The following is a 22,055-nucleotide window of genomic DNA, read 5'->3' as shown; positions in this document are numbered from 1 at the left end:
GTACATGGATGGCGAAATACGAAAGAAATTGTTCACGACTTTTATTAGACCAAAGCTGGAATATGCAGCAGTTGTATGGTGCCCATATCTTAAGAAGCACATCAACAAACTGGAAAAGGTGCAAAGGCATGCCACTAAGTGGCTCCCAGAACTGAAGGACATGAACTACAAGGACAGGTTAGAGGCATTAAATATGCAAAAACTAGAAGACAGAAAGAAAAGAGGCAATATGATCACTACATACAAAACAGTAACAGGAATCGATAAAACTGATAGGGAAGAATTCCCAAGACCCTGACCTTCAAGAACAAGAGGTCATAGGTTTAAACTAACGAAACAAAGCTGCTGGAGAAATATTAGAAAATTTCCTTTTGTAAACAGTGGTAGACGGTTGGAACAAGTTAGGCGAGAAGGTGGTGGAGGCCAAAACCGTCAGTAATTTCTAAGCGCTATATGACAGTGTGCTGGGAAGACGGGACACTACGAGCGTAGCTCTCATCCTGTAACTACACTTAGGTAATTACACATGACTAACCAGGGATTCCATCACAATGGTTGTACTCTTCAAATCACTTGTGTTGTCCCGTCTTGAGTACTGCTCAGTACTCACTTCCCCCTTCAGAGCAGGAGAGATTGCTGAAATAGAGCGAATACAAAGAACACATACGGCACGCACAGACGAGATAAAGCACCTAAATTATTGGGATCGTCTCAAAGCTCTCCAAATGTACTCACTAGAAAGGATGCGAGTGAGATACCAAATAATATACACATGGGAAAATACTGGAAGGCCAGGTCCCAAATCTACACAGTAAAATAACAACGTACTGGAGTGAATGATATGGAAGAAAATGCAGAATAGAACCAGTAAAGAGCAGGGGTGCCATAGGCACAATCAGAGAGCACTGTATAAACATCAGAGGTCCACGGTTGTTCAACGTCCTACCAGCGACTATCAGAAATATTGCCGGAACAACAGTGGACATCTTCAAAAAAAAACTAGACTGTTTTCTCCAAGGAGTGCCGGACCAACTGGGCTGTGGTGGGTATGTGGGTCTGCGGGCCACTCCAAGCAATAGCCTGGTAGACCAAACTCTCACAAGTTAAGCCTGGCCTCAGGCCGGGCTTGGGGAGTAGAACTCCCAGAACCCCCATCAACCAGTTATCAACCAGGTATGGTGGCTTCTTACTATCTCACCATGGTGAGCAAACACAAAGTAGAACTCACTAGGGGTAGAAGAGAACAGAAGCCTGTAACCCTTGCAGGAGAGGGAACAAGTAATGAGTCACTCTACCCAATACCAAACAAGCCTGGTGATGCCCCAGAACATTGAAGAGGGGGGCAACGGCATCCTGGTGGACCATACGTGGTGTACAGCGAGCAAAAACCTAATGCTACTTCTATGTTCAAAAAGTGAAGCCACTGCTGTGCAACCATGAACAATAGAGCAGTCTGGGAAAAAATTTATCTAGGACTCACAAAGGCCTGTAAACACTACAGGCAAATCCTTACAAGCTAAGCCTGTGACAAAATTCAAAGGTCCAGAAAAGTGAAACCAGGTCAAACCTAATTTAAAATTTGGTCTCTGCCTGAACATGGAACACAAACATGAGTGCAGTATTTGAGCAGGTCTGGGGGTAGGGACTGGTAGGTATGTGTGGCACTGCTGGCTGGTGGTGGCCAACAATGTTATGCAAGTAGGCCAACTGGTAGTTTACTAAGGCATTTTCTAGATAGCCACCTGTAATTACCTAAGTGTAATTACCTAGGTGTAGTTACAGGATGAGAGCTATGTTTGTGGTAGCTGTGATGTCACAGAAATGTTGTCTAGGTTACAGAAATGTTGTATAGGTTACAGGTTTTATGAATGAACAGCTGTCATTCTAAGCAGAATGATTTATTCTCCAGAGACTCCCTATTACATTATGACTCTGCAGGGACAGTTTGAAATGATCCCTGTGGTGCCTGACGCCGCATGATCCTGTCATATAGACATCTCTAATCTTAGGGAGCGGCTGAATGAGATATCTTGGAAAATGTTTAGCTATCAATATTTACTTATCACTGTAAATCTACAAGGGCTGTGATATACTGTATGGAGAATATTCTGTAAATACAACCCAGTATGATAGAATGACAAGGACATAGATACAGTGCATGTAATATTTTATAAATACATTAATTATATTGATAGGTGATAGCAATTTAATGGCAAGATTCAATATAAGCTAAAATAATTTTAAAATTTACTGTCTAATGCTTGTATGTTAAAATAATACTTTCTAAAAATTCTATATTTAAAGAATTCCCACTTCTTATAAACTATATAAGTACTATATACTAATTCTATAAACTACGAGAACTATATAAAATTCTATACTTAAATTCTATAATTTTATTCTTTCTAAAAATTATTTTTATCATCCCTGTACAGTATCAGGAAACTCACCCATTTCCGCTGTGGTAGCTGCACAGCATGATAGAATATATTTAAACCAGACAGAGTCAGCATAGTGTTTTGGGGGCGGAATGACCCCCCGCTGTGCTACTACCATCCTGAAATAATTTAATTATTTATTAAATGATATTCACTTACATCAATAATAAAATTAGTATAGGGTTATACAAATGTAGAAAAAAAAAAAAAAAAGTGCTGAATGTAATGAAACGCCAGTTTCTGGGCGAGCCCCGGAGGCTTCTGAAGATATCCTACCGATATAGTGCTGTATTAGTTGGGGTCATCAATCGCAGAGTTCTTGTTGCCTACACGGTACCAAAGCCAGAATCTAGCCCCCTCAGAGAGGCACAGAGAGCAATGGCCAATGAGCACTTTACATTTAAAGTACTGTACTGTATGTCATATTTTTCCATCTTATTATCTACCAGGAAAAGCACCCAGAATGATAGACGAATCTATACAAACCACTGTCTGGTTGAATATTGCGAGCTACGTCCTCAAAATAGCAAAAGAACTTTCCCAGAATGAAAACAAACAAGCAATGCATCATCCAACTAGCCCCTCGCTCATTAACTCCCTTCCCCCCCAGCCTGGGTGAGCCAGCAACCCACCAATTTAGTTCTAGAATGATAAAAGCCGCCAACCTAAGTGAGAGGGTGGGGGTGTCAGGAAGCCTCTGGGGCTCACCCAGAGACTGCCATTTCATTACATTCAATGTTAGTTTTCTGTGGGAAGCCCCATTGGTTCCCTGAGACTAACTACCCACAGAGAAGGCAAACAGGGACTAACCAGGAAGGTGGCAGCAACACAGGTCTCAAATTGAGAAAGAGACAGACGGCCACAATAGGCGCCCAAAGGCCACAGAGGACCTGGGACGTGCACTACATACCTGGCGGTCAAAGCCCTGTTCGACCTCCAAAACCCCATGACCGATTATCATCCAAAGACATGCTGTATTATCAAGAACAGCTGAAAGAGTGGCATACTTCCTAACATCATGGGCATGAAGGTAGACCGCTGGTTGGCTAAACATAAGAACACTGCAGACAACCAGTACAACACAAGCCCTGGTACAGGAAACCAGGAAAACCATATTAACCCAGAGCACAGCCACTGACACAGAATCGGTGGCCTGCAGGTAGCAGTGTAAAGCAGCTACCAACCAACCAACCAAGCATCCACACCCAATGATCCCCTTTGGAAGCCCGCCATCACATTCTCCGCCAAAAAAGGAGACGGCTGCAAACGAACAAAATGATCCCCAGGACCAAAGTAACAAAACCTCCAGGCACTGGAGAAGAGCATCTAGCTCCCCAATCTGACCTCCAGAGGCTAAGGCCAACAAAAACAACGCCTTTCAAAAACAATCACAAACCGAAGAGAAGAAAGAAAAGAAAGAACCCAGTCCAATGACCATGAAGGCTTAGACAGCGCATGAGCAGGCCGGAGATGAAATAATACACAAGAAAGCTTATGAAACAGAGTGGAAGTAACATCCATCCTGAACTCAAGCTGCAGCGGCCCCGCAAATGCCGCACGAGAAGAAGTGACAGTATTAGGCAAGAGATGCCAATTTAGAACAAGCTACGAGCGAAAGGGCAAAACAACCCGTTTCGAAACCGACAAAACTCAACGAAGAAAAAGAAAATGGTGGAAAGACCATGAAGAGACTTCATACTGTCACCGAAACGAAGTCGGTAGGTGGGACACCATCAAAGACGCCCCCTGATCACCATACAAATGGAGATACACGTGTCAGAAATGTAAGACGCGGAACGCAGAGGAGCAATTCAAACTAGCGAGGTTCCTCACCAAACCAACCTGCTGAAAAAGGCGGAGCTGCAGAAATAAAAAACTGCCCAGGTTTACCTAGCAAGCAGTGTCTGAAACCAAGGCTGGACTAGCCACTATGGAGCCAGGAGAGAACTCTTTCCCGAAAGGATTCCAGCCGACCCAGAACCCGGAGCAACAGTTGGACTGGGGTGAAGAGGTATAGGAGCCCTCACCTCGAACAGTCCTGCCGAAAAGCATCCACCATGAGAGCCTCGCAGTTGGGGAACTGTGCTACATACAATGGGAGACGCTGAGACCATGCTGACTCGAAGAGGTCCACCTCTAGGCGCCCATACGTCCTGCAAAGGAAGGAAGAGGCATCGACCATCCACTCCACAGAATGAGGAATAAAGTGTGACAGGCCATCAGCTAGGACATTATCTTGAGGTTATCTTGAGATGATTTCGGGGCTTTTTAGTGTCCCCGCGGCCCGGTCCTCGACCAGGCCTCCACCCCCAGGAAGCAGCCCGTGACAGCTGACTAACACCCAGGTACCTATATTACTGCTAGGTAACAGGGGCATAGGGTGAAAGAAACTCTGCCCATTGTTTCTCGCCGGCGCCTGGGATCGAACCCAGGACCACAGGATCACAAGACCAGCGTGCTCTCCGCTCGGCTGACCGGCTCCCCTTGGACACTTTCTGAATGTGAACGGCGCGGAAAGCTAAACCCCGAGAATTCAGCAGAAGAGCTACCCAAAGCAACCAGCCCCAAAGAGCTATGGACTGAAGAGACATCCCTCCCAGTTGAGACAATGAACCACAGGGGAGCAGTTTAAATGGAGCCAGATCACCGAGCCCAGTGGAACCTGAATCTTCCACAGCGCCAGCCACAAAACCTATAGGGCGCTGGTGGCTAAGTGGATAGCATGCTGGATACGTAGTCCTGTGGTCCGGGGTTTGATTCCCGGTGCCGGCGGAAACAATAATGGGCAGTTACTTTCACCCTGATAGCCCTGTTACCTAGCAGTAAATAGGTACCTGGGAGTTAAACAGCTGTTACCGGCTGCTTTCGGGGGGGGGGGGGGGGGGGGATGTATATGTGAAAAAAAACAAAAAATAAATTAGTTAGTAGTAAGTAAAAGTTGATCGATTGATAGTAGAGAGTTAGAGCAGAGCTCAGCCCTCCTCAAGCACAACTAGGTGAATACAGCCGCAAACTCCCTCACCATGCTGGGAACCCGATGCAAGGACAACGCCTTGTCACAAATCCCAAGACTACCGACCAGGCTTCTGTGAACACATCGAGTGAGGGAGGAGGAAGGTGCCATGGTACCGAACCCCAAAAAACCTAAAGAGGAAGCCAGTGACATAGCAACCAGCTCTGAGACACCGGGGGTCGAACCCAGCGATCGTGAGAGCGGCGAAAGAGGCTGCCCATAAGATACCAGAACAACCTCCGAGGCCAAACTCTGCCCAGCGGTTAAACCAGAAGAGCAAAGTTCAGGCTACCCCCACAGCTGCACGAGCAACCACCAAAGGACCCGGGTCCCCCCATAAAAACAGCCAACAGCAGGACCACAACCAGAGCAAGCCCGCGGGAGGGGGGGAAAGGGATGCAGTCCGTGAATCCAACACAAGGCCCAGCCAAGTCTGAACCTGGGACGGGACCAACTGGGACTTTTGCCAGCCCATCAAGAACCCGAACCCAGCAAGGTGGAAAAGAGCCAGATCCCTGGCAAGCAGACAAGCAGACTGGCTGGGAGCCCTCACCAACCTGTTATCAAGGTAGGCCAAAACCCGAAGACATAGCAGACAAAGACAGGCCACCACAACCTGAGCCAAACATGCTAAAATGTGAGGTGCCAGATCATCCCGAAAGGGAGACAACTGAAGCGATAAGCATGTCACCCCACAATAAAACCTAACCAAGCCCCCAACCCAGATGAATAGAGCCATGCGAATACGCATCCCTGAGGTCCAGGGAATCATCAAAGCACCCGGATCGAGAATAAGCGAGACCTGGGACAATGGGGTCACCCGAAAGGAGGAGTGAACTCACTCGGAGGTGACCCAATGGATGGACAGAAAAGAGGTCCAGAGAACCAGAGCCAGCACCAAATGAATAAGCTGCACCAGACCCCAGACCCGACCCCCTAAAAGAGGAAGAGCCGCCCAACATCACCTAAGGCCATAAGAACGACCCGAGGGACTAGGTGTTGGGGAAAGAGCAAGCCTCCCCTTCTCCCCAATTGCCCCGACAACTGGGCAACCTGCGAAAAGGCCAATATGAACCCCGAGATGCCGACCTTCATACTGTAATGACTGGTACATAAAGTCTAGCCTTTGTTGTTGTTAATATAAATGTTTCTCTTAGTTAAAATACCATTAGAAGTAAAATTAGTTAAAATACTCAGATCACAAGCTCATTGAAGTGTAAACGACCATCAATACTCAGAATAGACCTAAAACGTTGATAAAGCGAGAGGGGCTATTCAGTAAATTCAATTTTAATAATAAAAGGATTTAAATTGAGAGATAATAAACAGGGAACTTACAAACATTCCATGGGAAACTGTTCTAAGTAATACAAGTCCTACAGAAGGAATAGAAAAACTGACTTCGGAAGCGTATCAAGTCTGTCTGAAACATGTTCCTTTGAGGAAAGCCAGAAAGAGATCTAACGTAGAAAGAGAACGCAGACGACACTATAAACGCAGGAAAAAAATAACGGAACTGCTTATGCAGACACGAATTTCCCGTCAAAGAAGGAATAATTTAAATAGGGAGATTGAAGAAATCGAGCGGAAATTGAAAGACTCATATGAAACTGAAGAAAGGCAGTTAGAACAGAAAGCAATTCAGGAAATAAAGAAAAATCCAAAATATTTCTTCTCATATGCGAAATCAAAAGCAAAAACCACTGCCAGTATTGAACCTATTCTTACAAGTGAAGGTTCATACACGGAGGATGACAAAGAAATTAATGAAATCCTAAAAAAGCAGTATGAGGACATGTTTAGCACTCCAATAAACAACATGAAAGTGGAAGATCCAGACAATTTCTTTATGCGGGATATTCAAACCCCTGTAAATATAACTGATATCAACGCGAGCGCACTAAATTTTGAAAGAGAAATTGAAAACATGCCCATGCACTCGGCCCCAGGTCCAGACTCATGGAATTCAATATTTATAAAGAAATGCAAAGTGCCGGTAGCACAGGCCCTCAGTATAGTGTGGAGGAAGAGCTTGGACACGGGGAAGATACCAGATGCACTTAAAGTAGCAGACATAGCCCCTCTACACAAGGGAGGGAGCAAAGCATTGGCAAAGAATTATAGACCAGTTGCACTAACATTGCACATCATAAAAGTATTTGAGAGAGTGATTAGGAGTCAGGTCACCAATTTCATGGAGACCAATGACCTTCACAACCCAGGCCAACATGGATTTCGAGCGGGAAGATCGTGCCTCTCACAGCTACTTGAGCACTACGACAAAGTCACTGAGGCATTAGAAGAAAAACAGAATGCTGATGTGATATACACGGACTTCGCAAAGGACTTCGATAAATGTGACCATGGCATGATAGCACACAAAATGAAGTCAATGGGAATAACCGGTAAAGTAGGACGCTGGATACTCAGTTTTCTGTCAAACAGGACTCAACGAATAACGGTCAACCATATAAAATCTAGTCCAAGTGCAGTTAAAAGCTCTGTACCTCAGGGTACAGTCCTTGCACCGCTGCTTTTCCTTATTCTCATATCAGATATAGACAAAATTACAAGTCACAGCTTCGTATCATCCTTTGCAGATGACACAAAAATCAGTATGAAAATTACCTCGGCTGAAGACATTGAAAAACTTCAAGCTGATATTAATAAAGTTTTCGACTGGGCATCAGAAAATAACATGATGTTTAACAGTGATAAATTACAGGTACTCAGGTATGGTAAAAATGAGGACCTTAAACATAATACAGAGTACAAAACACAATCAAATGTACCCATAGTAGGAAAACAGCATGTAAAGGATTTGGGAATAATAATGTCTGACGACCTAACGTTTAAGGAGCATAACCAAGCAAATATTGCGACAGCCAGAAAAATGATAGGATGGATTACGAGAACTTTCAAATCCAGGGATCCCACCACAATGGTTGTACTCTTCAAGTCACTTGTGTTGTCCCGTCTTGAGTACTCACTTCCCCCTTCAGAGCAGGAGAGATTGCTGAAATAGAGGGAATACAGAGAACATATACGGCACGCATAGACGCAATAAAGCACCTAAATTATTGGGATCGTCTCAAAGCCCTCCAAATGTATTCACTAGAAAGAAGACGAGAGAGATATCAAATACAGTGGAACCTCTATTAACGAGTGGCTCTATTAACGAGTTTTTCCAGTAACGAGCAAGCCACTCGCAGCAAATTTGTCTCTATTGACGAGCTCGCCTCTATTAACGAGTGAAACCACATGGAGCTTCCTAGCGTCTCACGGGTTCTCGCAAATTCTCGGATGCCTCCGACGCCAGTGTTGTTGTTGTATCTCACACGACAAGCATCCCTCTGGATTTATTTGAGCTTTTCTTTGGGTTTTTAGTGGTTTTGGGACTACAATTTGTAACACACGATGTCTCCAAAGAAGCTGCTTGCTAAAGATAGTGTTGTCAAGAGGAAGAAAGACACAATTACTGTGGATTGAAAGAAGGAAATTATAGCAAAGCATGAGTGTGGTGTCTGTGTGATTGGTCTCACAAGGAAGTATGGCAGGTCCTCATCAACAATTTACACCATTAGTAAGGGAATGAGGAGGTAAGGGAGGATGCTGCCTCTTCCACTGAGATCAGGGAAGTGTTTGGAATGTTTGAAAAGGTGAACGCATTCTTGGAAAAGCTGTCCTGATAAAGCAGTGACAACCCGGTGTATGAAAATGTTTAATTAATTTATCACTTTGTGATAACACTTTATGAAAGTGTTATCACTTTCGCAGGTATATGTCGCTTGAACGTAACACACTTTTTTTCTCTTGAATGCACCCAAACACCGCGCTCAAGCGTCATTTGAGCAAATATTTCTATAAAATCCAATTCTTATCCGATCGACTTGGGGATTGTATACATGTTTGCCATGAAATTTCCGTTTTCTTTAATAACCACATTGCCTATGAGAAAACGGCATTGTATTGTATCTTTGTGGTAAGACTATTATATTGTTGACACAACGAGTGTAATCAACATAGTTTTTTATTTGGTGCTGGTCTAACGCATCCTTGTGTGACATTTGAAATGAAATTTGGGTGAAATTCCCAAGAAGAGAGAGTCCGCCTGACTCAGAGGTGGATTCTCCTTCCACACCATAACCCCTCTCATCCTTCCCACCTCCCCATCGTCTCCCTCAAGCCAGCAACTACTCTTCATAAGGTAAAGTAAATATTAAAACACTACAACAAAACATTTATATTTACATGTGCAATATTATATTTACATAAAAAAAAGTCATACAAGTATGGATGTTTTTGGGAGTGGAACGGATTAAATTTATTTCCTTTATTTTAAATGGGGAAATTTGTTTCCAAAGACGAGTTTTCCAGGTAACGAGCTCGGTGCCAGAACGGATTAAACTCGTTAATAGAGGTTCCACTGTAATATACACCTGGAAGATACTGGAGAGCCAAGTACCAAATCTGCACAGTAAAATAACAACGTACTGGAGTGAACGATATAGAAGAAAATGCAGAATAGAACCAGTGAAGAGCAGAGGTGCCATAGGCACAATCAGAGAACACTGCATAAACATCAGAGGTCCGCGGTTGTTCAACGTCCTCCCAGCAAGCATAAGAAATATTGCTGGAACAACTGTGGACATCTTCAAGAGGAAACTAGATCTATGCCTCCAAGGAGTGTCGGACCAACCGGGCTGTGGTGGGTATGTGGGCCTGCGGGCCGCTCCAAGCAACAGCCTGGTGGACCAAACTCTCACAAGTCAAGCCTGGCTTGGGCCGGGCTTGGGGAGTAGAAGAACTCCCAGAACCCCATCAACTAGGTATCAACCAGGTACCAATTTGTTATATTTGTATTAAATTGTATGTTTCATTTGAGTTTGAGAGTATGTATTAATAATTGTGTAAGATTCTGTGTGTAAAGTTTTCCTGCCCATTTTCACGAGAATAGCATCCCTGCACTCCACGAGGGAGAGAGGGCCGAGACTTCACACACACAGATTGTGTGGTGTGTGCTCGTAAGGTAACCACCTCGCCATAAGGTTATTGACCTTCATTAAATCTGAGTGACTGGAAACACTATAATTATCTGGTGAGTGAGAAATTGTTCCTTGTTAGTATATTATCTCATTTCCTGTTTTTTAATAAATGTAATGCATCACTTTGATTGTTTGTAGAGTCCCGCCAATTCAAAAATATGGAACTGGCCCCAACGTGGTTACTTGTGTCTGAAGTGTTTACAAATGCATATTGGTTCTACATCCCTGTTTTAACCCTTAAGGGGCAGTTAGTTAGTTTTTAAACTTTGTTCAATGTCAACCAATATTTTTTGACTAGTTGTATATGAAAAGGGCTGCAATTGTTCCAAGTTTCAGTACTGCAGCCTAAATAGACAGGGAGATTTAATTTTTTTTTGTTTTTTCAACAAATATTACACATTTTCAAATAAGTTGAAACCTTTCACCTTTTCAGATATAATCATTCTATGACACTTTTCTGACACATTAGCATATAATAAAGGATCTGTAGAAGGGGATTTTCCAAAACATCTTTAGTTTTCCTAATGCAAATAGTCAAAATTCCCATAAAAAATTATGCAAATATATCATGGTTTATTGCTATTTATAAAATTAATAAATGAACTTAAGAAAAAATGCTTCCTTCAGATTTTAGAGACAAACTTTACATATAAGGTGTAAGTTTCATGTAAATTGAATAAAAATGAAAGAGTACCAACTCATTTATGTTACTCGAAAAAGAAATCTTTAAAATATTAAAGTCTAAGGTACTGCCATCTGTGGCTGAGGTTGACATCAACCAATTTCCTCCAAAATTGGCACCCTTACAGATAAGCTTACGTGCAGTCAGGTGTATAAGTTTCATGCAAATTGCCCGATAAACAAATAAGAAAAAAAAATTAACTAAATTTTTTTTAATTAATAAAACTAAATATAATTTGTTTTTAATATATGCTCATAGGCCAAACACTATCATAGTAATAGCTGATAGTCATAGACATGATTTCAGTTGACACTTTTGTTTGATAATTGTTTTTGAGCATTTTGGAAAAATTTTGACACATAATTCAATATTTTTTCTCCCTTCCTATTTATGCTACGATGCTGAGACTTGGACCAGAGGAAACCCTTTTCATATACAACTTATCAAAAAAGTTTGATTGAAATCGAACTAGTTTTCATTTATTGAATATTTTTGGCATATTTGGAACTAACCTCCCCCCTCCCCCTTAAACTGCTAATTGTTAATAGCTGACATACCCCTAAGTGCTCAAGAAAAAAATTGTTCTGAAAAAATTATTTGTTCTTGTGACATTGTTAACTAGCCTCCATCGACAAAGGCGGAAAACCATCGAGGCAGAGCTCTCATCCATGTGCACTGCCCCAGGAAAAAAGATAAGAGTCCAAGGAAAAGGCTTTGAAGAAGGGAGTCTGCTGGATCGACTCGGAAGCCTTGGTGGGAAAAAGGGGCTCAATCACTTCAGTGCCCGCATCGAAAGGGGTAGCCCTCAAAGCCACCAGAGCCTCATCCCGAGCTAAACCCTACCCCAAGTCCGAAACCATCAGACATTTGGGAGCCGGAAGCAGGGGTGGGAGGAACATGGCAAACCACACCCACCTGGGAAAGAAGCGGAGGCGCAGACTGAACCAAGGCTCAAGCAATCAACGCCCCACAAGCCGAGTCCCTAGAACCCAAGTGTGGCAGCTCCGGGGCCTCCAACCTGTCCTACTGCAAGAATGAGAAGCGAACATGCAATGCACAAGAGGGGAACAAGTCCCATAAGTTTCAGGGTCGTAGGTGTCCCTGACCTAACAGGCAGCCTGATGGAGGCAGTATGAATGATCGTCATCCAGAGGCAGGGGCGATGAATAACCTTCAAAGTCGCACAATGCAAGAGTGGGCTCAGATGTATCCATGGTTCGATAGAACCCACAGGGGTTTTCCAGGGCTCATAGAGTGAATAAGACCTTTGGGAAGCCCAGGCACTGAGGCCAGCTAAGCCAGTAAACCCTGTTTGTAAAAGGTAAACTGAATATACATAGCAGCCGTGAAACCTTGGGGCAACAAAGGAGGACCACCACCACAACCTAGGCTAGCCTAATAAGAAGCTAAGTAGACCACCACTGCATCAACAAGTGAAACCACCAGAATGAAAATGAAAGACACACTCAAAATTCCACAACTAGCAAACTAGCAGCCAGAGAAAAACATCAGCCACTGCTTGATAGTAATAACCCCTGACCACACAAGGGCAGTACAGTACTCATGGAGCACCTAGGGAAGGGAACCCTAGAAGCATGCAGCCCTGGTACCCTGTAGAACTCCAGGGCAGTGCACAAAACAAGTGTAAGAACAGTCGTTAAGGCAAAATCCAGAAAAGAAATTGCGGCCTGAGTCGACATTTGACCACCAGCACCATCAGTCAAGAACTGAATTGGTGGGTTGCCTTCTCACCCAGGCCGGCTCCCCCTCCCCCAGCGGGATGGCAGCGTTAATGAGTAGGGGGCTAGTTGAATGACGAGTTGCTTGTTTGATTTCTTTCTTGGGGAGTTCTTTTGCTATTTGGAAGATGAAGCTTGCAATTCTCATCCAGACAGTGGTTTGTATTCATTCACAACCTTTCTGGGTGCCTTCCCAGGTAAATGGCAAAATATGACATAGTACTTTAAATGTAAATGCTCATAGGCCATTGCTTTCAGCACCCCTCTGAGCGGGGGGCAACGTTCTGGCTCTGGTTCCCTGTAGGCAACAAGAACTCTGTGACTGATGACCCCAACTAATATAACACTATACCGTATCTGTAGGATAGCTCAGGGAGCCGCCTGGGCTCCCCACAGAAAATGGACTTATGCCATCACAGTTAATATATTTTCATGCAAAACATTCAGCAAAATCAACAAAGTTTAATACCATAGAGCACCATACTGCACAGAACTATATCAAGGTAAGGTCATTCCACACTGGTCAGTTGTGGCAAAAGAACATTTAGTTCCTATAGTGTGGTACAAACCTAAATCAACAAGAGCTAAAATTTACTTTAATTTATTAGTATTACAGGTGCAAATATATTACATATGAAAATTATAAGTTATTCAATTTTACAAGCTACAATTTAAACCAAACAACATTTTGGTAAAGTATATTGTAAATAAAATAATCCCAACATAGATGCATTGGCCTTATGGCCATGGTTCTAAGATAAAATACTGTAGCTTTGAAACACTAACTTCATAATAATTAACCATGGTAAAATGCATGAATTGTGGTTAAATTAAATTTGCAGACAGAATAATTAGCATATATCCAGTGATTGCAATGGCAAATCTGCAATGTTTCCCAGACCTTACTGATACACAAATACTGTACAGTATGTACTGTGTGTGTCAGGCAACAAACATTTTTTGTATTTTCATGTATATATTAGTCTTACAATTTATGTACAGTAGCCTATGAAAGGTAAACCACCTTTAAATTTAAATATTTTTCAGCAAGGCAGAAAAATGCTATTTAAGATTGTTTTGTTTATCTATAGTGGCTGCAAACAAAATTCTAAGGAGTAAACATTCATATTTGCAATGCAGCCTGAGTAGATTTCAACAACTTGGGCCACATGATGCCCAAGATCATGTACGAGTGTCTTCTAAAAACATTTGACAAATGATTGATATAAAACAACACAAAGCCAGTAATACAACTAACTGATTGGCATGATAATCCTGTATTCATGTACAGTATTACCATCTGGAGAAGGTACTTCAAGATACACAAAATAGTGTACTGTACTGTATATTTAACCCTCAAACAGATAACTGTTAATTAGCTGACATCCCCAGTGCGCTCAAAAAAAAAATTGCTCCGAAAAAATGATTTTTTTCTTATGACATTGTTAATTAGCCTTCAGGAAGCACAAAAATTCAAATAAAAGTCTCTAGCTCTTGTGGTTTAGCTGTAGTGGCCTGGAGACGTTGCATATTTTTAGGTAAAATGAGTTAAGGTGCCGCATGGGAATAACTTTGTTGTTTGTTAAACATTGTTTCTCACTTTATTTAGTTTTTCATGTTAACAGGTTGTATTTGTGTGTCAAAGGTACTGTCTATTATGTATAACTTTGAAATTACAGTGGAACCTCGAATAACGAATTTAATCCGTTCCGGCGCTGTGGTCGTCATGTGAAACTGACATCATTCAAAACAAGGTTCCCGATTGAAAAGAATGTAAATAGAAATAATCCGTTCTACCACCGAAATACATCAATATGATATTCGATGTTTTAAATAATGGAGCAGCCTACCTTACATACACTGGACAAACTTTTATGACATTTTTCTTTCTACGTACAGTATTTGTTCAATTTTTTTTTTCATTTTTTGTATAGCAAAAGGTTTGTTCGGTGTTTGCCAGGTAGGCTGCTCTATGTTTCTTAATAACACTTTCGCTCGCTTTCGCTTTTCGCTTTTAATTAATTAAAAAAAATTAAGGATTTTGAAAAGCAGAACAAATGTCAAAAAGGTTCATTCAGTGTTCGGTAGGTAGGCTGCTCTGTTTCTTTAATAAAAAAAACGAAAAATAACAAAAACAGTTGAAACAATTTGAAAAACGGACAAATGCCATAAAAGTTCGTTCAGTGTTTGTCAGGTAGGCTGCTCCATTATGACAATCTTTCTGTATTTCAAATGTGTTCCATTTGCTTTGTATTTTTCATTTATTTCTCAAAAATGGAGCAGTCTACCCGACAAACACTGAACGAACCTTTATGGCATTTGGCCGTTTTTCAAATTGTTTCAACTGTTTTTATTTTTCGTTTTTTTTATTTAAGAAACATGGAGCAGCCTACTTGCTGAACACCGAATGAACCTTTTTGACATTTGTTCTTTCTGTTGTGACGATAATCTCCTTCAAGAGATTGAGCCTGCTCTTCCCTCCATAATTACGTCTTCACAATTATATAAAAAGACTATGGAAGAAATGTCCAACAACGACAACAACACCAGCAAGGCTTGCCAGGGTGAGCAGAAACGTATGCAGCCAGCCACCTGTTCGAACTCCAACCACCAAACTACCCGTTGATCGCTACGGCTCCGCTGATTGGTCGCCGGTCTGGCTGCACCTGCCTCGCCCCCCCCAATACTACCTGATGTCTGGGGTCGCCCCAACATCAGTCCTCAGAATGTTCAGTGCTTTCGTAGCCAGCACTCCTCCCAGCTAGACGTTAGCGTGTACTGAGAGAGGTGGTGGCTTTAAGCCAATATTCCAGCACCTCCCACTTACCTTTGTGTTGCACTTCTTGTTATTTTGCCTTAACGTAACTTTTCATTGTGTCATTTAAGTATTCTTATTATTTTGATTGATTGATTTTATTATAAGAATTTGTTTGTGCATTATTTTCATGTTTTGATTTATTTAACGTAATTAAAATTTCATTGTTAAAGTTTTACTTGTGTTTTGTGTGTCTTCTCCTTACCTTACCACAGACGAAGTTCCAGTTTTTCTATTTTTTTTTATAACTATGTGACGAGGCCATACCCCTAGCCTTAAACAGCCGAACACCAACGCGTTACCGTCACACTGTAAAAAAAATTTATTTTGTTTTTCTACATGTATATTTTCTACATTCAAATATCCATAGATATTTTTAAGAATAGCTGAATCTCTTCCAGACTGCCTGAATCTCTTCCAGATTGATGGACACTTTTTGAGGGTAGCTGAATCTCTTCCTGTGTGGAACCTTACAAAGCGATCTTTCCACAACTACCTTACAAACTGATCTTTTCAATACTACCTTATGCTTTACAAGCTTGGCTACATACCATCTACAAGTACTAAAGCCAAGGATGTACGTGTGTGCGTTATTTGTAAGCACACAGAACGAAGAAACAGTAAGCGAAAATCTATCTGTGCCTGGTGCAACAAGAGCGAAGTCGTGCTGTGTACCATGGACTACTCCGTTGATTATTACTCACTTCCGAAGTACTGTGTAATACAGTGTGTTACTGTGTAGTGTGTGAAACTGTACATATTGCAATTTTAGTGAATTTTTAACAAGTAATATTGCAACAATAAACATTTATTGTGGACACATTACTAACACATGAATCACAGTTCCATGGAACATTATGAACATTCTACTGTATACAAATTATAAAGGACACAAATATGCATCATATGCGATAAAAAAAAACCACATTGGAAATACATAGAACAAATAATTGAAAATATATTTGTGGCAACATGTGTTGCATGAATGGCCCATGCGACCGTGTTTGGGAGCTTCACGCACAAACGACCAGCCCTTGATGACGTCACAGCGCACCTTGACCACGTCCCCACAGCCAAAGTGTAATTCGGTATTTATTTTTACATAAGACATGTTCAGGGAAGGGAATTTATCATTTTGCAAATAAAAAAGAATTTTTGGGGAACACTTGATTTCATGCGCACAGGGGAAATTTCACAATAAACTCGGCGCATCACAGTGGTTAGCGGTTAGACCAAAATTCCACATATTTTACACAATCCTATTTAGTTGCTTTAAAAAGGCTTGGAGAGCTTATGTCAATAAGTGGTTTGAAGAGAATCCCATGGAAATGCTAAATCAGAAAACATTTGTGTATTGCTTATGTTAAGTGCAATCTTGATATATCAACACTGAGTTCAAGAAATGTGGCATGCATCAATTTGATTCAAATGCCACAAATAACTCCCAAAAAATTATTAAATAAAGTACTGAACCCGAGGCAGCCTCGGGGCAGAATGCTGGCAAACGAGGAGTGACTGACAAAGATTAGCAAATGGATTATTACATCAGGGTCAACCCCAAGTACAGCATCTGTGCCATCCATTTCCAAAACTAACAATGCAGCTGCAATACACTGCACTGCTGCAAAAAGTGCCTAGACTAGGCTTGTACCTATTATTATCCTGACCAGGGGGCCAGATTCACGAAGCAGTTATGCAAGCACTTACGAACCTGTACATCTTTTCTCAATCTTTGGGAGCTTTGTTTACAATTATTAAACAGTTAATGAGCTCCGAAGTACCAGGAGGCTGTTTATAACAATAACAACAGTTGATTAGAAAGTTTTCATATTGTAAACTGTTTAATAAATGTAACCAAAGCCATCAGAGATTAAGGAAATATTTACACATTCGTAAGTACTTGCGTAACTGCTTCGTAAATCTGGCCCCGGATGTCTACCTAATACAGAATATCTCCAATGCTAATAAAATTGCATAGCCGAGATTAAATATTTTAAATCAGCCAATTTACAAATTAGGCCTAGACTCAATCTACAAGCACAGAAGCTATGATAATATAGTCCTCTAATCTCGAAACCCCGTGTCATATTTGAGGAATAAGATACTGTATTTATCAACAAATTGTTTGTCCCAACTATCTGAGAGGCCTGTAACACCAGCACCTCAATACCCGCCGACATCATCAACTCACCAGACATCACAACTCAATCTTCAGCTTAAGGAAACTAGAGAGGGAAGCTTCATCAGCTTTATTTTTCTTTAGTTCCTTGCACAGGTGATGAACAGAAAACTGGATGAAACTTATGGAGACTGCCATGAAAATAGCAGCCAGAAACCTGATGCCTGGTGCAAATATCAAGGAAGTGTTGATGCTCCTGATCCACATAACCCTGAAACTTCATCATGACTTAGGAACATCCCTACCTCCATCCCTAAGCACTGACTGTAGCCTGAACCCCAAAACTGTGAATGTTTCTTGGGGGGTACAAAATCCTAGTCAAGAACATTATAAGATGTAGCTGCTGGGAAAAATAGCAGCCAAGACCAATATATTTTTTATGAAGCTGTTTTAATTTTTGCCTATTATAAAGATCTTGTGGTTGGTGTCTATGGGGTGTCAAAATGTTGAAAAATGATATCAGTTCAAAAGGGAGATCCCAAATACAACAATAGTGCTATTCAGCATATGAGAGTATGATCATAATGCTAGTGAAAATTAAAACAGGTTTCATTACATTCAACATTTGATTTCTGGGAGGAATCCCTCGGTAGCTCCCTGAGCTTATTCACAACAGAGTCTTGATAGCAGAGGCCAACTTCTTGCCAAAGCAAAACAGGCAGTCTGGGCTGACTTTTGTGAGAAGAATGGCAGGAGAGGACAGCCCAGAGCAAGAAACAGCAGCAATGCACAAAACACAAAAGCACAACACACGTGTGGCTAGATGGTGAGGAATAAAACAAGGAATAAGAGCTAACATCAGAAGGAACCCCATAAGTCTCAAACCCAAACAGCAGCCGTTGACAAAGCTGCAAAGCAGCAACCACACATTCTTAGAGCAGACAAACAGCCCATTGATAGAACTGAACTATCATGTGGAGGACCTGGGAAAAGCAGGCCTTTGAACAAGACACATTAGAAATGGGTGTCAAACACAGACTTTGCCCCAGTAGAGCAAGTAACCTGTAAAATGTTATGCTGTGGCCACAGGATACAGAAATCACATGGCAAGGAGAAAAACCCCACCCCAATAAGAAAACAATATTAGTCAAAGACCAAAAATAGATCCCAAAATTGTGAACTTCCCAAAGACTAAAAGAATGTCTGAGACAAACAGAGAAATAGGCAAGGTTAAATATCCCCCAAAGTCAGTAAGAAAGGTTTCAACAAAGCTGAACAAGATGAGTAAAGGTATCAACTAGCAAACCAAGAAACAGGACAAACGAAAATTTCAACAACCACCAACATGGATGCTAAGAAGGACCAGGTGGAACGAAAGCTAAACATACTGCCGCCATGAAGATACAGTATCAATTGCACCAACAAACCATGGGACACATGGCCAAGAAATCCCACACTCAAAGAGTAGTGGAGAACTGCAAACAATGGAGATGTGCAAGTTGGCAAGCCTTACAGAAAGGTGATGCCCAGGGATGTGAAGACGTCAGGACAACAAGGGAGAAAGACAAGGAACCAGAGTGGAATGGGACACATGGGTAACCATAAAATAACATAGCCCTCAAAAAAGCCTAAACTGAGGCAAATGCAGAAAGAAGCAACCATAAAATAACATAGCCCTCAAAAAAGCCTAAACTGAGGCAAATGCAGAAAGAAGCAAACAGACTGGTGGGAAGGAGAAATGATGTGCCCATCTACCCCAGTCCAAGTGAAGCATGCACTCTGTGAATGCCTCATGAACAAGATATGGTGACTCACAGACTGGAAAGTGCTGAGACCCAGAGGAAAACAGGCCCACCTATGGATGGCCAAACAGGTTGCAAAGCCAGAGAAATTGGGCATATCCATCTCTCACTCAATAGAAACAAAGGAGAGAGTGTGAGAATGGTCGGCACACCCCAAATGGGAACTGCACAGAGGATCAAAGCCAGAAAAGACAGCAGGAATGATCTTTGAGGGGTAGCCAGACTACCCTCAAAGACCAACCCGGCTGAAGAAGTTTTTGAATCATTGAATCATTGAATTTATTTATTATTTACTAGGGGCCTAATGTATCTGCCAGCTAACAAAGAAGTTGGAATGGGAAAGCACGGATAAATAAAGATCTTTAACCAGCAGACAAACTGGATAACTGGGGGCCTGAAGTAGCAAAATATGCCAGAATGCGGATCTACCAAAGACAAAGATATCAGAGGGCCAGATAGAGCAGTCTGGTTAAGACTCTGGTTGCAATGAGAAGATCAAATGGCAGAGTCCATAAGTAGTTCAGATGGTACCCTACATCAAATGCCAGTCAAATCCTGAACACAAAATGAACAGGAACATCAAATAGGTACCCCAAAGAACCAGGAAAATGAATCATGAGATGCTCAAATCTACTTGATAAATGTGAACACAGTGGTCAGCTGAAATACAGGACAAAGGGGGAACCAACAGAAGACATAACAGACCAAAATAAAGCATAGCACTATGGTATCTCACTTGAGCAAGAAAAAGAATAAGAATACTTTCTATGAGGACAGGGGTCACTGCAAGCCCATCCTTGTCCAAGGAGTGGACAAGGATGACATTAGAAAACAAGAATGACATTAGAAAACACAGGAAGATATGGTGGAGCAGGCCGTAAGACCCCTTGAGTGGAAGACAAAAACCTCCACAAACCCAGGGCCACCTCCCAAAATTTCAAGGTTTCCAAGCATGGGGACCAGGTGAACCAGAAGATGAACAGATAACACCCCACAATGCTGGCACTATACAGTATATTCCATGATAGAACTGACACAACAATACCCACCAACTGCCAGACCTATACAAGAACCAGGACTGCCCCTGTTGCAGTGTTGCAGGGCATGGACCCATGGCAGTGATCGTTGTTCCTATTTACTTATGGCTGTCTAATTTACATTAAACAGTCACTTATTTTGTTGTGCCTATGATTACTGGTGATCTTCTTCAGTTTTACGGTTAATCTCTGATCCCCTAGCCTTAGTCTGATCCCCTAGTTTTGTACAGTGAGTCAGATTCTGGTGTTGGCTCCTGGCAGGCAGCAACACACCAGGTCTCAGAGACCTGGTGTGTTGGGTAAAGACTTGGTGGTACCTGAGTTAAGCTCAAGAATAAAAGCTCCCAGAATAAAAGGTTATGACTAACATCTTGGATTAATCAACAAACAGGACCAAAAAAAATTCACTCTACTGTATATCAATAAGGTTAACACTTCAACAGTACAGTAGTTAAACTGGGTAAGTGTCAAATTTTATTAAGAATAGTGGAGGTTGCATATTGCTTTCAATTCAAGCAGGGGGGGGCTACAATGGTGTTAGCCTAAGGCATGGCTTATACTCCATCAGGCATTTACAATAATGCAAACCATAGTGTAAGTAATCAAGTATGGAATCTTTAGTCTGTATATGCATCTCAGGAAAAAGTAGTGCATGAATTCCCATCAACTGGACTTGTACAATAGTTTAGATACAATTTTTATAAGTGGGGTTCGCTCAGGGGCACGGATCAGCTGGCAAGTGAATACGGTGTACGAGGCTTAAAAGAATTTGTTACAGTACCATATTTCTTCCTGAGAAGGCAAATACTTTGGAGGTTTAGTAGTATTAATTAGATACTATACCATGCAATTTTCACTCGGTGCTCATATTTTAAGAGTTTTATCACCAATTAAAATGCATTCAAAACTAAAACACTCGCACCTTTAAGGGACTGTCATTAAAAAATTACATGTTGAATACATTCAAATGTGTTGTAAAATGCACAGGTAGTCCTAGTAAGGTGCTTCTGTATACTGTATATAGGCTTTGTATATACTGTAATTAGGCCTAGGGTAGGGTAAGTGGTTTAGTTAGATTTGGTTAGGTGCATTTTATGCTGTGTCAATATTAGACAAATTCTAAATGCTACAAAATTAGATACTGTTATACAACTGGAGATCAGCTCTTTCTTTCATACTTACCGATTACTATTCATCTTGACAGCTTGTGAGGAAAAACAGAAAAAAATTAATTAGAAAAAGCAAATATACAGTAAAGTATAAGTACAATAAAATTTTATTTAGCTATGTACTGTATTTGAGTTTAGAAGCAGAACATACAATGTAGACAGAGATACAATGGTAGCTAATTTGTAAACTTTCCTT

The 22,055-nt window shown here is 41.5% G+C and overlaps 1 protein-coding gene across 12 annotated transcripts in view; it reads right to left on the bottom strand.

The window, feature by feature from the left end:
* Positions 1 to 22,055, bottom strand: part of Ucp4A (Uncoupling protein 4A) — a 182,848-nt gene that overhangs the window by 69,011 nt on the left and 91,782 nt on the right. For 6 of the 12 annotated variants that reach the window (XM_069319675.1, XM_045728604.2, XM_045728603.2 and 3 more), the window contains exons 2-3: positions 21,873 to 21,894; positions 2,451 to 2,557 (exon numbers count right to left, since the gene is read on the bottom strand). In XM_069319675.1, coding sequence (XP_069175776.1) covers positions 2,451 to 2,557; positions 21,873 to 21,886 — 121 coding nt within the window. In that variant the 5' untranslated portion in view covers positions 21,887 to 21,894. Of the gene's footprint in view, positions 1 to 2,450; positions 2,558 to 15,937; positions 16,042 to 21,872; positions 21,895 to 22,055 lie in introns of all 12 variants that reach the window. The other 6 variants (XM_069319678.1, XM_069319680.1, XM_045728606.2 and 3 more) reach the window with 2 other exon arrangements.

The sequence above is a fragment of the Procambarus clarkii genome, chromosome 93 (genome assembly GCF_040958095.1).
Source record: "Procambarus clarkii isolate CNS0578487 chromosome 93, FALCON_Pclarkii_2.0, whole genome shotgun sequence".
NCBI classification, from domain to species: domain Eukaryota; kingdom Metazoa; phylum Arthropoda; class Malacostraca; order Decapoda; family Cambaridae; genus Procambarus; species Procambarus clarkii.
The sequence above is the reverse complement of the archived record's forward strand: the minus strand, read 5'-3'. Positions and strand labels throughout refer to the sequence as shown.